General features: G+C 42.6%; 1 protein-coding gene across 2 annotated transcripts in view; it reads left to right on the top strand.

The window, feature by feature from the left end:
• Nucleotides 1–2,349: 2,349 nt before the first annotated feature.
• RNF145 (ring finger protein 145) overlaps nt 2,350–16,348 on the top strand; it is a 44,507-nt gene continuing 30,508 nt past the window's right edge. Inside the window, exons 1-2 of one of the 2 annotated variants that reach the window (XM_068697986.1) lie at nt 2,350–2,649; nt 10,375–10,588. In XM_068697986.1, the coding sequence (XP_068554087.1) occupies nt 10,405–10,588 (184 nt within the window). In that variant the 5' untranslated portion in view covers nt 2,350–2,649; nt 10,375–10,404. Of the gene's footprint in view, nt 2,650–2,821; nt 2,945–10,374; nt 10,589–16,348 lie in introns of those variants that run through there. The other variant, XM_068697987.1, reaches the window with a different exon arrangement.

Below are 16,348 nucleotides of genomic sequence, written 5' to 3'. Positions count from 1 at the left end.
CTTGAAACGCTTGTAAAAGAAGCTTCAAATAAAACTGCCCATGTTATTGTCCACCTTAGGCATGCAGTGTCCTGCCATGTCAGCGTATTTGGCTGCTCTTGAGAATTGTTGAGAGATTTTCTCTGTAAGCAGTTTGAGGTGCTGGCAGTTGTCCATCCACATGGACAAATCAAATTTCCTCATTGTCTGAACTCTGAGAAGGTCTTTTGGAAGTTTTAATGAGATGTCACCAAAGTACCTCCCTTCAGTCCTCAGCTACTGATCACTGAAAATTTGGAGTTCAAATGCCTCTGCTAATAATGAGAGAGAAACAATCATTGAATTTGGAACTCTTAGCCACTCAGTGTCAGAAGCAGAAAAGGCTTTTAAAAGTGCAGAGAAAGGAAACAAAGTGGAGGTACTTTTTCTAAGACGTGCCTGACAGGACAGTAGTAAAGCCACATACCTGGTTTGCCCATTAGAAAACCTGTGCTTTTGTGAAGTAACACATTTTCAGAATGAAATGATGAGAGATGATGAAATGAACAAAAATGGCATTCAGTTCCTATTGTCTGCTTGCAAACTGAAGTAAGAACTTCAGTGATTTGCTACAATACTTCTGTGATATAAATACTTCGAAAATAATAATAGAAACTTTCACTCCTTCTCCTAGTAAAACCTATTGCCGTATACAATTGTGAATTTGTTAGTCTCTCTGCTATTTGATTTTTTTTTTTCAGAAGCAGCACTGAAAACAGGCAGTAGGATTTACAGATTCCACGTTTTACACCATTGCCCCTGACTTCAGTCAGCATTGAACCAAGCCCACAAAGAACAGAAGTGACTCATGTGTTGGTTTTTTTTTTTTTTTTTTTTTTTCCCATGTACGGTATGAGAATACAAGCACTCCATAGAAATGGAGCTGAGATTCTTATGCCTTATATGACAGCTGCTGGTTCATACTCCTTGTGATAAGAAGTGGTGTAGTAGTACTGACAAGTATTAGTGAATAATAGTGACAAAGAAGCGAGTAGGCTGAGCCAGGCAGAACAATGGGATGGATGGAGCCTGGTGAAGCCAGTGCTTTCCCATATTCTCTGATTGCTTTAAACTAAAAGCTTTAAATATGTTTAATAAAGCTTATTTTAAAAACAGCATTAAAATCTGAAGCTTGTAAAAAATTGTATCAGTAAGCTGAGGTGGTGCTTCAGTTTGGGAGAGCTGTCAGTTGTGCTGGTTGGTCTCCTTTCTGATGATTATTGAGCTGACAGAAATGTGGGAGAAGGGTCTGGTGTTAACACCAAATGCAACCATTGGTGTATGCAGTCGGGCCGAGCCCTACCACAGTGTTGACCCACAGTGTTGACAGAAACTAACGTGGGCAAGTTCAAACTGTTGTTTTCTTCTGGTGTTTGGAAACCCCCTGGGTGCTGAGGGAAGGGTCATTTTGCAAAGCAGCGTAGACAGACATCCAAAGCCTTTATTTTAGTATCTGTTGCTCTTAGTTCAAAACATTATGCTGAGGCTAAGCGTTTTTAATATGTATAATCTGTGAATGCTCCTGTTCTCATTAGAGATGGCAGGAAAAAAGCAATTACTAGGTTGGCTAGCCCAACCCCTGTGAGCTACAGGATTTTCCAGTTCAGCGTTATTCCCTCATTCCTCACAGCAGCAGTTTCTCATGTCCCAGACAATGTGGCTTTGAATTTTTTTTTTTCAAGTATTAAAGGCAAAACCATTACTTCTCGGGTTTCACCTTTTCCTTACCACTTAAAAGCTCACGCTAGGGCTTGGCCGTGCAACCTGTGTGCGCTGAGCCAAGGTGGGATGTTTTGGGGGTCATGAGCTCAGGCTGTGAAGAGCTCTGGCATGGGGTCTGTGCTGTGAGGGGCTGCCCTTAGTGCAGGTCTTCTGCTGAGAAACACCAAAAGCAGCACAAAAAGCTGGTATTTTCAGATTGATCACACCAAAGGTGACCACAGATTCCACACCGCTGGAGCAGTCTGAGTCAGCTTTAATATTTTAAATTGATAGAGCGCTGTGTTACACAAGGCCAACACCGACTATTATCAAAACCGCAGATCTGCCCTTGTAAACCTCCAGCCAGACGCTACCCTTATTTTACAGAGTGACTTTTTCTGACTCATTTTTGGGGCTGGCAGCAGCCTGGACACCGGGGAGCTCCGAGCCGGAGCTGCAGCCTCGACGTCCCACCGGAATCCGACCCCGAGCCTTGCCGAGGACGAGAGGGGCCCGGCGGGCAGGGCAGGGCACGGCACCGACCCCTTCCCTCCGCATCCCCCATCGGTGCCCCCTCACAGCGCGGGGGCGACCGCCGCCATTCCGCGCTCCCCCCCCTCCCCTCAGCGGAGGCGGGGCGCGCGCATGCGCGGCGCGGGGCGTCGGGCGCGCGCAGGCAGCGGGGCCATGGCCGCCCTGCTGCGGGGCCGTGCGCTGGCGGCGCCCTGAGGCGGCGCGGCGCGGCCATGGTGCCTCAGGGAGCCGCTCTGCCGCCACCACCGGGCACCGAGCCGCCGCTCTGAGGCGCTGAGCCCCCGCCGCGGGACCGACAGGAGGAGAAGAAGGAGAAAAAGGAGGAGGAGGAGGAGGAGGAGGGGGGAGAAGAGGAATAAGAGGCGGCGGCCACGACCACCACCAGCACCGCTTCAGGTGATTGCCCACCCCTCCGCCTGTGCGCGCTCCCGTGGTGGGGGCACCCGGCTGCCTCCGTGCGCGGCCCCGAGTGGGGGGCGAGGGCGGCGCCTGGCGGGCGGGGAGCGGCCCGAGCCGTGTGGGTGGGTGGGGGGCTGCGGGTGCGGGGGGGGGGGCCGCGCTGGGCCCGCTTGTGGCGCTGGGCTCGGGCCCGGCGGCTGAGCGAGGCGCCGGCTTCGTGGCGCCCCCTCGGTCGGTCTGTCTGGCCCTCTGGCCGTCTGTCCGACCCCCAGCTCGGTGGGGGCGGCCTGAGGTAAGGAGCGACCCCCCCCCCCCCCCCGCAGCACCCCGGGGTGGCACCGAGGGGGTTGGGGACCTGGTGGGTGCTGGGGGGGAGCCCGGCATCGCCTGCCTCATGTTGGGCGGCAAAAGGGGGAGTTCTCCAGTGGTTTGGCTCCTGAGTGTTAGCTGCTTGTGATCGCAGTCAATTTATAGATATATATATTTCTTGGGAGTCTGTAGGTGTTGCTGTGTTTGTTCCTTCTGCGGGTTTTAACGCAGGAGTTTCTGGTAAGTTGTTTGGTGGACTTGGGACTCGTTTGTGCCAGTTATCTCGAGCGATCAGCTGGCCGTGCAGGGCTATCTTTTTGTTTCCAGCTACCTCTGATAACTATGGCAGTCGGTTGCGTTTCTTTTCCAAGTTCTTACGTCTTTAAAGGGTTTAATTTTATTAATTCCTAAACTCATTAAATAACAGGCATCTCTGTGGCCACCGCTATATAGGAGGATCATCAAAAACCTTAGCAACATCGAGCTGCTGCTTGCCCAAAGCGCAGGACTCACCTTGTTTATGTCAGCCTTAGGAGGAACTGCTGACGTTAGAGCAACCTAATTCTGGTGAACCGAGCTGTGTGCGTCTGAAGAAATCCTGGGGAATTCCTTCCTTTGGAGGTGATGGAAGGAGCTTAGCGTCTGCTCAGCTTCAGCTGCTGGAATCCGTGGTGCAGATGCAGAGGCACATCATGCCAGCAAGACCTGAATGAATGGGTGTGCCTTGGAAAACTCTATAAGCCTGCTTAGTGTTTCACATTGCGCTCTTCAAAACCTGCTCTATTTGCTACTTGCAGAGTCGTTTTCTTCCTCTTCATGAGTACATGCAGAGGGCTTCTATTCCAGTTTGCTGGAAGCCTCTCTTATTGTTCGGTGGTTACTGGTTACTCGCTTTCTGAATCCATTTTTATTTCCAGACACACCTGGGAATGTTTGATGTGATTATAAAGTGGATGGGTCATGGTAGTTTTGCCTTTTAAGTGCATATTCACGTCTAGCACCTTCGATATGATTCAGACATCTGTGCGTTGGTTTCTCTCTGCACTTACTTTTAAAGCATTTCCTTTCATTTTAGAGAAGCCTTATTGCTTTGTAATTAATTGCGTGCTTGAAAGGAGCATTCAGAAGTAGATGGTTCACCTCATGGAGTTTTTCTGGATTTTTTTTTGTTCAGTTGCCTGCCTGTCTTGAGTTTAAACATGCTTTAAAAGGGACTTTTCTAAGTGTTTTTGCCATTTGTTTGATCTTCCTGTTGCACAAGTCTCTTAGTGCAGGAAGCTAAGCAGCCTATTTGACAGGCCTGGAAACTGATGCTCTTTATTTAAAGGACTCAGATAAGGTGCAACAATGGAAACTTTTACAGTATTTACAGAGGAAAATCTTGAAAGTCTTATTTTCTATTTTAACTTCTAACCAGTTGGGTAGCTAGTTGTTGGCATTGCAGGCGCTAAACGTAGGCTGCGTCTGTATCTGAAATGGCTAAAAACTAAATGAGCAATTGGGGAGGATGGGATATATTTCATCCTGTCATGAAACTGCATCCTGGTAACACGTTCGGGTTGCAGGTTTTTTGTGGGGGTACCTGAGCTTTACTTGCGTGGCTGGTCTTCTGTGATCCAGCTCTTTGAGGGAGGTTGTCAGAGCCTGCATCATCTTGGGTTGTCATTACTGCTCCGTGTGCAGGTCCCCCGGGTATTCTGTCCTCTGCAGAGGCGCTTTGGGATTGCTGCCCAGATTTTCTCAGAATATGCTGATACAAATGTGGTTAGGCAGGCTTGTAGGTGTAGACTTGCAAATATGGCCGTGATAGGGAGGAAAAAAAAAAAAAAAAAAGAAAGCTGAATAACTAGCTAATAAACTGAACCTTGGAATGACAAGAAACTGGAGAGTTGAAAAGGACCTGAGAGCAGTTTGGTTTCTGTTGATTCAGTCTAGATTTTTTTTTCCCCTGAAGAGTTTACTGAAATATATTTATTTATATATTTAATGAATTAGATTGCTGTCGTTCATGGTGCTTAACTAGACAGCTGTGGTCTAAAAAACAGACAGCCCCTCTTAGCGTGACCGAGTTTGAACCGATAACATGCAGGCAGAGAGCTGATCCTGTAGGAAACCACAGAAAGATTTTTGTGCATACCTGCTGGATTTGTTAACCTTCGTTACCGTGCGTTGGTCCCCGAGTTCAGTTCCCTGGTCTTACCTGCTCGTTATGAAAACTAAAAGGGGCAGGATGTTTTACAGGCTGCCTATAAATAATCCACTTGCAATATAATTGAGTGTGCTGGAACTGCTCGCAGTGTATGAAAGTACTCCAGAAATAAATCTTTAAAGCAACTTTAACTTCACAGTGCTGTGATACGCATTCTCATTTCCTGAATTGATTTTCTTCTTCCTCATAAAGCTAGCTAATATTGAAAGTTGGAAATGTAGATTTTTCTGCTATAGAGTTAACTGTCTCTAGTTTGTTTTGCTGTTTTTAGCATGTCTTTAATATGAATGCGTGCTCTGTTATGTCCCTACGAACAGCTATGAGGTGGTGCCTACGTGTTTTACAGTAAAAGTTGCTTATTCCTGAAGTATATTGTGCATTAGTTGAAATGATTAATTCAGGTATTTCTCAGTTGATAGCTGATTGGGTCTTGCCTGAGCAGGAATTTAGCAATTCATTTGTTTTCTAGATGGAAATAACAGTTCTCCAGTCCCACCGCCGCTCCGGCTCTACAGCAATCCATATTGTCAAACCAGATGGGGAGGGGAATTTTGTTTATTCTTCATAACTTCTCACATGGCAAGATTGAGTACTCTGTTTGCCACCTGACACTCTCCAAAGCTTTGAATCGAACGCTAAATACTCAAGGGTTATTACTTGAAATTACTAAAGTAGTGAGCTACGAAAACGCAGTATTATTGGAGATGCTGACCGGATCGTAATGACAGCTTTACTGTACACGACTGCAATGTTTCACCACTTTATTAGTGCGCTTGGTATGCTCATTGTGTCTGGCCTTCTCAGCAGAAATTTTGAGTGCTGTCCTTGTTAGCCAAAACAGAACTTGGCCTCATTTAAATTGTACAGGAGCGAGGCATCTTTCTGCTTTCCTTGCTGCTGACTGCATGGGAAAGAGCTGTTCTGATGGATCGGTGACTCACATAACTCTCCGGAGCTCTAGTTTTTTTTTCCTTACAGGCTCACACAGGGAAATTCTTTTCTAAGTGTATATCTGATAAACCTTTTTGTCCTGTTCCTTCCCTTCTCTGTTTTCTCTCTCCCAGACTGATGATTTAAGTCTCTGGAGGATGGGATTCTTCTGTACTTCAAGTTCCTTTTTTTTTTTTTTTTTTTTTTTCTCAAGAGCAGGACAGGCACTTAGGAAGAAGGGTTCTGAGAAATGCATGAATATAGCACTTCTGGGACTAATTTTAGTATTTTAATTTTTTGAACTGTGACATTGAATCTTTCTATAGTTGCAAGTTGAGATTTTTTTCCCCTCTTCAAGATCTGTCTGGCCGTGTCTAACCTTCGGAAAAATCAAACTATTCCTGATTTAGGAATATCTTCTGTTTAAGTATTCAAAGTCAAAACTAGATTACAGATCAAAGTCTGCTTGTTAATGGATGTGTGCAAAATCACTAGAGTTTCATAGATGTGAAAAATGGAAGTTGAAAATATATATATATACATTTTTTTGTTTTTGGAGGGGGGTGATGGTGTCAGTCTTTCCAAATGTTTTAAGTCTTAATCTTGCAGGAGAATGAGCGCCTTGTTTGTTTGCAGATGTTAGACTAGACATGGCAGGATCCAGTCTAGTTGTGAAGTTCTGATCCCAGCTGGAGCTACTGAATCTTTCTATGATGATTTTTGGTGGCAGTAGTATCAGAACAGCTCTTAGGTTTGCAAATATGCCAATATGTTTTAGTAAACATTAAGTAGCTTTTGTGTAATGCTTTTCTAAATATTAGAAACTCTGTTCATGTGCCTGAAGCGCCTGCTTGGATAAATGGATGCAGGTTTTGTGTCCCCTCATACTTCATTAGTATTTGCTTCCTGTGATGTGATAGTTTTATATTGAATCGGTGCATAAATCAGTTACATTGGTTTGGGGCATAAATCACAGCCTCAGATGAAGTGGCAAATTTTTATGCGAAGGCAGAGCCTCAGAAAGAAATTCCTATTATAGGGAAAATAAATGTATGTTGTCTTTGAGGTTTTTTTAAGCTTGCTGCTAATCTGTTTTGCTAATGGAATCAGCAGGGACCAATTTGTAATAGATTTTAAAAAAATAATAAAATCAGGTTTTGTGAATTCTACTGTTGTTTTTGAAGCTAGCTAGGAATATGTTTTTGACAAAATGTTTGTGCCAGCTGAGGAAGGGATTTTTGAGCAGTGCCTTGTTGTTAGAAAATAAGAATGTTTCCATGAGCATTAATCAGTTATGATGGGAGACTTCTTAAAGCTGTTTGTGGTCAAATAGCGCAGCTGTGCTTGCACTCAGGGAAGAGGTGAAGTCAGAATTTCTTCCCAAGACTGTGCTTTTTCTTGTCCTGATTTGGAACAGGAAGACATTTGAAATCATCAGGAAAAAATTCTGGGGCACAAACTCGCAGCTTTCCAGTCCTGCTCTGAAGTCCATTTTTTGGTCATGTTAAAGCATGGCCTGTGTTCCTCTAATGTCCGAGCATCCAGCAACTCTTGTCATCATCATTTATCTAAAGGTTTTAGAGGCTTAATGTTTTTGTTTTTACACCAATCAAAATAATGTATTGTGAGAGCTCTTTACAATATAATGAGCTTAGTGCAGCGGACTTTGTTGCTTGCCTGCATTACGTTCTGTTAGAACTTGGCAGCAATTACAACTGAGGCTTTATTTAACACATCCACATTGCCACTGAAGTTAATTTTAAAGAGTTTCTTATTAGCATTGGGTGCTTTGTTAGGCAGTGACAGAATATGCTGCAGTGTTTCAGTGGCTGCTTCTTGTAATACATGAATTAATTTCCGTTAATACCCATCAATTGCTAGAGAATGTGATTTTCTGAGTTTGTTTTGCTTTTAACAAGTTTGCAATTGGAGTTTGTTGTAGGTGACAAATGCTGTACTTCCCAGTTTTCTTATATTCTCAAGTGTGCACGTATGAATGTAGAAGATTGTTTAATTTGGATGTGCAGAACCTCAGTTAATTTTGAGTGTAGGGAGAAGTCCACGGAAATCTGCATTCAGAGTGCTTGGGGAAAGTGGAAACTTCCTTCTTGTCTCGTGTCTGGTTGTTGCTGTTGGCTAGAGGAGGTTTGATGGTTACAGGAGAATAACTTGAAATCAGGTGCTTGTTGGCACTTTATGTGGGGAATTTCATGACAGCGTGAAAACCTGTACGGCAGCACCTGCCCACCCCTAAGCCCTGATCTACTTGGAACAGGGACCTAGCGAAAAGCAGGAGGCAGCTTGGTTCAATTAATTCACTGTAATTAATTTTGCATGCTTGGCAAAACCAAGGAGTTTTTTGGGGAAAAAAAGTACAGGACACTCAAAATGTCTATATATGAATTGTCTTTAAAAAGCGTGCCTCTGAGCTGTTCTAAGCATAGGCTTGAATTTTGGTATGCAGCTGAAACGCTTTGTGTTCGTCCCAGCTTGCACTTGTTCAGCACCATACATTAAAACTCCGTCTTTGTTCACACTAAATGTTGAGCACCAGTGTTCTTTAAGCTACTAGGATTATGATTTTGGTTGTTCATTTTAAATATCTTCCAGTGTTGTGGCTGGCCTTTGAATTCCCCTTGGGAAGCACTGCAAAATGCCCAGTGGAGTGGTGTGTGCCAGGGAGGGCTGTGCTGCCTTTGGGGTCTGTAGGGCTTTTGGAAAAGGTGCCTGTGTTTGCATAACGTGGCTGTGGGTTAGACGAAGGCAAGCAGCAGCCCTGTAGCCTGTGGTTTACCGAGACAAATCTCGCTATCGATCTGTCCTGGCTTCTTGAGCTGAGTTAGTTTTGTCATCACGCCTTGACAAGTGTCAGAGTGGCTTTAGGTGTGCACCTTTCTGGTAGCGTCTTGTCTGTGGCAGCACAAATACAATTTCAGACAATTCTGTGTGTGTGTCCCCGTACAAGCAGGAAATGTTTCTTGGTTTCTGTGTGTGAGCATGACTTCCTTTCATGCTGTGCTTCCATGTTACCTTTTTAAAAATTTTCACAATGATCATTTGAATGAAATCCTGTAAAACTTACTTGGGAAGTGCAGTTCCAAGCGTAGATTTTTCTGTTTCAGTGGCTGGGATGCAGTTCTTTCGAAGCATCCCTCTAATAAGAAAAGGCTAAACCTGAACTGGGCTGCAGACTGGTGGTGCTGGGGGTGATCGTTTTCATCTGTTTGAATGGCTGCTTGTGGGCTGGGATCATCCCCACCTTGGCCTTCAGCTGCACTGCTCCGATGGGCTGTGTATAGCTGGTGGCTTTCAAATACAGCCTGGGGTGGGGTGAATGCTCGGCCTCGGGTGGGAGGGAGGCTGAGTGCTTAAACAGCACTTTTCGTTTAGGGTCTCAGCTGAAGGCAGTGCTCTGACAGGATGTGGAAACGGATCCTTTTGCTCTTTAAAATGGTCCTGTTGATGACTAGACAGCTTTTGAGATGCTGTTGTGGACTTGTGGACCTTTTTTTTTCCCTTACAATTTTGAAAGAGGAAAAAAAAGTTTTTTTTTTTTTTTAAGCCCTGTGTTGTCTTGCATCATCCATCTACTCTGCTCTCAAGCTCTGCAATTAAATTACCTTCTGGTACTCCTGAGAGAGGATATAGTCTTCTGTTTGTATGATTCCTTGTAGGGAATTACATTAAAATGAGCAGAATATTTGCGTCACTAATCTTAATCTTTGAAATCACCAGCCCTCAATTCCATGAAGTATAAAATCGTAGAGGTTAATGAATGTCACAAATAACTTTTCTTTGTAAGTTTGTGTATTGGAAATTATTTCAGTTTGCATTGAGAGTTATAGAAATAGTGTACAGAAATAGCATAGCTCACTGGAGATCGTGAATCTTGGTGGTGTTTGTTTTTTAAAGCTTATGCAGTAGCTTACCACAATGTAGTATCTCGTGTGCTGTGGTCCTTTGGCTGGGGACTTGGATGCTGAATTAGAGCAAGTAAAAATAAAGGTTTGTTCGGTGCACACCCTATGACCATTTTTATTGTGTCATTAACCTACTCCCACAGCCCCTCTTTTAGAGTATCCCTGTGGAAAATTGCTAGCAAATTGATCTTCAGATAGCAACATTAGAAGCTGTCCTGTCTGGATGTGAATTTTAACTCGGTTGATTCATTCAGGAATTTGTGGCCGCACAGGAAGCCCCATTCAGATGATCAGTAATAGCTGTTTGTACAGGGAGATTGATCTGATTACTCTTCTGTCTTGTGCTATTTACAGTCTGCTGCCAATTCACGGAAAGGGAAGAGAATGGCTGCGAAGGAGAAGTTGGAGGCAATATTAAATGTGGCCCTGAGGGTCCCGAGCATCATGCTGTTAGATGTCTTGTACAGATGGGACGTCAGCTCATTCTTCCAGCAGATCCAAAGAAGTAGCCTGCACAACAACCCTCTCTTCCAGTACAAGTACTTGGCCCTTAATATGCATTATGTGGGTAAGTGTACGTGCATTCAAGAGAAAACGCTGCTGTAGTAAATTCCATTCTGCTCGCTACGAGAATTTTAAGAAATTATTAATAGCATGGCAATATATTGATTTCAACAAATAGCGTAATAACAAATATAATCAGCGGAACTGTAGTTAATATGGGGCTCTGTTTATGTAAGCTGTAAATAAATCCTGCCTAGGGTCTGGAGCTTTGTTATTTAGCTTTGATACGTAAACAGAGTCAAAGTTGATGTCTGGAAACAATATTGATGCCCTGAAAGAATAGCACAGTGACATTGGAAACATTTGACTAGTAGAAAAGCTGCTTGGAAATGCTGTGCAGACAAAAGTATTGTAACTTATGTCGTTGGCATTAAAAAAAAGACTCGGGAAAAGGTTGCCTATTCTGTACTGTGACCACAGCACCAGAAAGTTGGCTTTCACTGCTGTGTGGACGTGGCTCTTCAGTTTACAACTCTATGAACTGCATATACGCTCTGAGTTGATTAGAGCACATAACTACGGCTTGTGTTGCAGATAAATGGACAAAATTACAAACACAGTTCAGGGGGCTGAGGTTTCAACCTTGGCCTGCAAGTCTAGTGCTGAAATGCTAGAAGTCTGGTTTTAGGAGATGAAAGGATTGTTGTTCTGGGACCTGCTCTCCAGGTGGGTATGTGATTCATCTAGTGAGTGCACATGGGGTTAATTAGGGATTGGATCCGGACTGATGAGGTTGATAGCCAATGAGGACCTGCATGAGTACTGCCTAGCTTTGAGAGAAAATGGCTAGCATGTAATTATGCCATTCTGCAGTGTTTCTTCCTTTTAGATGGCTTGGAGGATAACGATGTACTGCAGTCAGCTCAAGGAAACGCCCTTTAGTTAAGTTGTTAGAGGAGTGTGGTTTTTTGAAGTGGCATGTCCAGGTTTTTAATCCAGACTGCAGAAGTGCTGGCATGTGACTTTTTGGTTTTAATCTACTAAATGTCTGCTGTTTGGAAGTTATTTACTGTCATTAAAATCACGTGGCTTTCTTTGTTTTGGCTCCATTCTACTTTGCTAGGGATAGCAGTGTATCTACTTCCAGTGCAAACAGCTGGTGTTACTGTTTTATGGGGTTTTTATAGGTTTGTGGAAGACAGCACTTGTTTGTTGCTGGTGAAAGGGATGCAGGACCATGGAGGCATGTAGCTATATCTGGCCTTCTCTTGCTTTGCCTTTTCTGTGACTTGTACATTTTAGGAATTGGTTCATCAAATCGGTTTCTAATACAAAACTAACAGTTGTGTAGCAGGTTATCAGAAGGCAAATTCCAGTTGTGACACAGCCCTTTCTTATAGCAATTTGATAGCCTTGTCCTCCCTTAAGTGTGTTGAGATATTACTTATCTCTGTAATGCTTTTTATTAGTAGATTACTTCAAAGTATTTCTCACCTGGAGGTTATTTTAGTACTAAACCAGTGGATTCTGATTCTGTGCTCATCATACAATCACTCAGCAGTACTTTTTGCTTTTACAGCATTGTGTCTATACTTCCACTTTTCCAGCTGGTAGTTGCTGGGATCAAGGACTTCTAAATAATCAAGCAAGTTGCTTGTTCTAAAAGATATTAAGACTATTTTCAGTGACAAAACTTGTGCTATAGTACTCTTTAAATAAAGTTGATTTGTGTTTATTCCTTGGTTGTTGTGTTTTTTTTCTTAAAGCTACATCAGTGTGAGGCTTGGCTAAGTCAACTTGCGTGAGTTTTTCTGTAGATTTAATTGCAACAGTTAAGAGAATCACCTTAATTAAAATAGTGTATCAGAACATACATATACATTGGATTTGTAAGGGAAACCAAGTATTCTTCCTCCACTTCGGGAAATAAAGCTTCTTTGAAGATATTTTTGGGGAAATTAACTGCTAGCATGTAATTTGGATGACAATTTACTGTGGATATTTTTTAGCATGCTAATTTATTTAAAAAAAAAAAGTCCTCTTCACATTTGCGGTAAGCAAACACAGCAAATGCTGCAGCAGCTTTGCAATATCAATCAGTCACTGAATTTCTTAAAAGATACCCTATCATAGAAGTGCTTTTAACTGCTTAGGAGATCAGGTGCATCTATCTCAGGTAGATGCTTAAGGAATGATTTGATTAGAGAGCCATCAAAATCAATAACATCTACTAGTCTTGATATAGTGAATCTTTTCCCGGAACTAAGGATCAATCTGGACATTACTAAGAATATCTTTTCTGTTTAAAGGCACTCTTTCTTTCATCCATTTGACTCAAAGTTTGAAAAGGCAATCAAGAGTTGGCTGGGTGAGGTGATATATGTTAAGGTGTGATTCATGTTCCAGTTAGCAGTACTGAGAATGTAATAAAAGCCTCTCGGATGCAATTTGTTCTCTGTTACGGCTTTTCCCTTTCATATCTTTTCATGAAAGAGCCCTTATCTGCTTTAGTGGAAGGAAAAATATTCCGTCCTGATAACCTCTCTGCCGCAAGTTCAACTGGATGAAATTTAACTGTAATTGTGCAAAGCAATGCAAATAGCAGAGATAAATTTCTGGTTAGAACTGTTGAATGTAAACAGATTAATTCAGCATTGGAAAATGACAAAGTAGTTTTGTTTATCAAATGGCACTGTGGTTACTGTTCCAGCAGGGGGAAAAGGCTGCTGAATGGCCTGCAGTAGGCTTCAACACGAAGAGCTTGTGATAAATGTGCAGGTAGGGTGCTGTAGCAGGTTGACACGCTGTTACTGGGTAGAGAGATACCAGAGGAAAAGCATTAGAAAACAAATCAACTTCTTTGTCTACAAATATAGAAGGTAAAATGTGGTTTCATTAACATTTTCTTAAAATTGCTTTATATAAATTAAAGCATCCTCTTTAGGATGTGTGCTAGCTAAAAATGGCTTACTTCCTCTGACTTTTATGTGGTGTAGGCTAGTGCACACTGCTACAGCTAGACTTCAGTGCTTGCTTCTATGCTGTAGAGCAGCTCTTTGGGGACCGTCGCTTCTTTTTTTATTCTTTTTATAAAGGTGGAAACATTTGCAACCACATAATTTCCTCCTGTGAAGGCCAAAGTGATGCTATTTGTTCTAACTCTTAAGTACTCTGAACTAAATGGGAAGAGAAGAGTCGTGCTTAACCTGTAATCATGGTCAGACTTGGAACTTAACATCACCATTGTGCTAAAGGCATAGAAGTGCACTAAACACAGACTGTTTTCTTACCTAAGAATAAAAATGAGAGCAGTTTTCTATCTTAAACTGTATTCCTTGTAACAACAACCAAAAAAAAATCAGGGAAAGGAAAGAAACTAAACACTTGGAATAATTGGAACATGCATCATCTTTCACAACGCTGTGTGTAATTGCAGTTTCTTAAACCGTGTGGTTACCTTAATCGTTTGGTCACCTCGCAGGCTAGGTGTGAACTACTTGTTATGAATGATGCCTTTTGAGAAGGGGCTTGTGGAAGGAGAAACCTGAACATGCAGCCATCTGATGGCAGCTGATTGCTGTGGTATGCCCACTTTCTTAGAGCTCTCATGGGTTAATTCGATCTTTTATTTGTACAGCTTTTTGTGGTGCTTCTTCTCTTAAGAGGAAAGATTGAGCTGTCTGATACAAACACAATAAAAAGTGCCATGTGAAGCTTCGGTGTGAGAAGAAGGAAGCAGCTGGTTCATTCCAGAAACTAATTTCCCAAAATCATGAGATGAGGGTGCGTGACTAAATGTGCAAATGTATACGAAGACAAAGGTGCTGCTCAGATTCAGCATCTGAGTTTGCTGTCCTGTATCTTCTGTCACCCTCCTTCCAGCACCACTTAGGTAATTGGGTAGTAGAACTATTTTTTTGAGTGTTACTATTTTAAACTGTAGCTATTTCTAAGTAAACGCAATTTGATGGCATGGACTTGATCTTTATTTCTTACCAAAAACCAAACCAAAATAAACTTGCTATGTTTTTATCCTTTTGGATTAAATGTGGTGTGTGCTACAGATGGTAGACAAAGAAGAGAGCAGAGGGTATGCCATGGTCAAAGTACAGCATGCCCTTTTTTCTCTTTCCAGCTCTAGAGACTGCTGGTTCACATGCTGCTGCCATAGTGTCTCAGGCTTTTATTAAGCAGCTTGCTCAGTATACAAATACTTTAAAGTAACTTTTCTGTACAAAGCTGGTAACTCTTTTAGGCAACTTGTATATTTTTTTATTAAAAAGAAGTCAATAGTATCTTGCTTGAAAGGAGATTATTAAAATTTGATGAGGTTCTGTTGGCTATTGTATTTTTCTGAGCACCAGTCTAATGACAACTTGGCAATTTGTGTTCAGAATTTGGAATATGATGTGAGTGCTCGTATTCTTATGGCTCCACTTCCAGTTCTGTGTTCTTTTGCAGTACCCTTCGGGTTCTTCATGTTTGTGGTTAGTGCCAGAGCTCTGATTGTTACTTGTGCTGTATTATAGGAACAGCCCCTGACTTGTACAGCAGAACTAGAGCATAAAGTCCATCGCTTTGTTCAAACAAAACTGTAAATCTGTAGAGAACCCTGGTCTTGGATTGTTTATACTCAGAATGCTGAATCTGTTACACATTTAATAATTCAAGAAACATCTGTTGAAACCGATGGCAGTGCCCCAGTAACAAGCAGATTGTGCTGTTGGAATTCTTTTCACTGAGATGTGAAGATACTGGTGATGGTTTCAGATCTCTGTTTATTGTTACGCTGTACCATGACTGGGTAAATACTAATTTGCTTGTGCACAAGTAGGTTTAGATTTGTGTTTTCTCAATGTAGAACTAATTATTCAACATATTTTCAGAAAGGCAAAAATATTTACAGTGTTAGCTCAAAGCACGAAACTTCTTGAAGCGTGTAACGTTTGTTTGGGCAGCTCTGGCTGAGTGGGAGGGTGAGGGAGAGGAGTGCCACGGCTTGCCACACAAAGACATCACTCCTCAAAAAAAGCAACACCTCTTAAAGCCCACCGTGCTTCTGCTGCCTCGGACAGCTGCTCAGCTAGCACCCATGAGGCTAGATGGAAGATGCACTTGGTGGTGCTAGCACTGGTGCCCCAGTGACTGCGTGAGATTGGTACAGGCTTAAGCCATTTGGAGAGCACTTAGTGCCTGGCTTGTAGGTTGAATACATTTTGCACGATTTTTTGTGTTGGAGCCACTTCTGATGCAGGAGAGGTCCTTGTGCGTGGTGCTTCTCTGACTGTTTTTTAACAACAGATGAAGAACTAGTCTCACTCTCAGGATAGCTGTCTCAGACAATTCAGAAGACCCCATTTGGCTGGGTTATTCTTCAAAGATTCTTAATACAAGCTGAGGATGTACAAGAACTTCTCTCTTGTTATGTGACTTAAAAACGAGTGGCTGTTGTGGTTCCTTCTGGTCTTGAGCCAACCTGAACCAGAGAGGCCGTGGAATCTCCCTTGGTAACTTCTGCATCTTGCCTTTACCTACTGGGAGCTATAAAACCGGTCTTTTGAAAGCCATCCTTTTTTTTTTTTGAAATAGATGTTTTAGGCACACACGATATATTAAATCTCTATGTAAATTGTTCTGGTGACTGGTTACCCCAAGAAGTAGACTCACTGGAAATAAAGGTGCAAGCTGCTGTTGTACCGCTTCTGTCATATCAAATACAGTCTTTGAGAAGTCTGTCCCATGTTTTGGGTACTTGTATGTTGTTGCCAGATAATCTTCTGAATAAACTGAAATGAGGATAGCCAGGGGTTAGCTAAAATGCAGT

Source organism: Anas acuta, chromosome 14 (assembly GCF_963932015.1).
Source record: "Anas acuta chromosome 14, bAnaAcu1.1, whole genome shotgun sequence".
Lineage (NCBI taxonomy): Eukaryota > Metazoa > Chordata > Aves > Anseriformes > Anatidae > Anas > Anas acuta.
The sequence above is the reverse complement of the archived record's forward strand: the minus strand, read 5'-3'. Positions and strand labels throughout refer to the sequence as shown.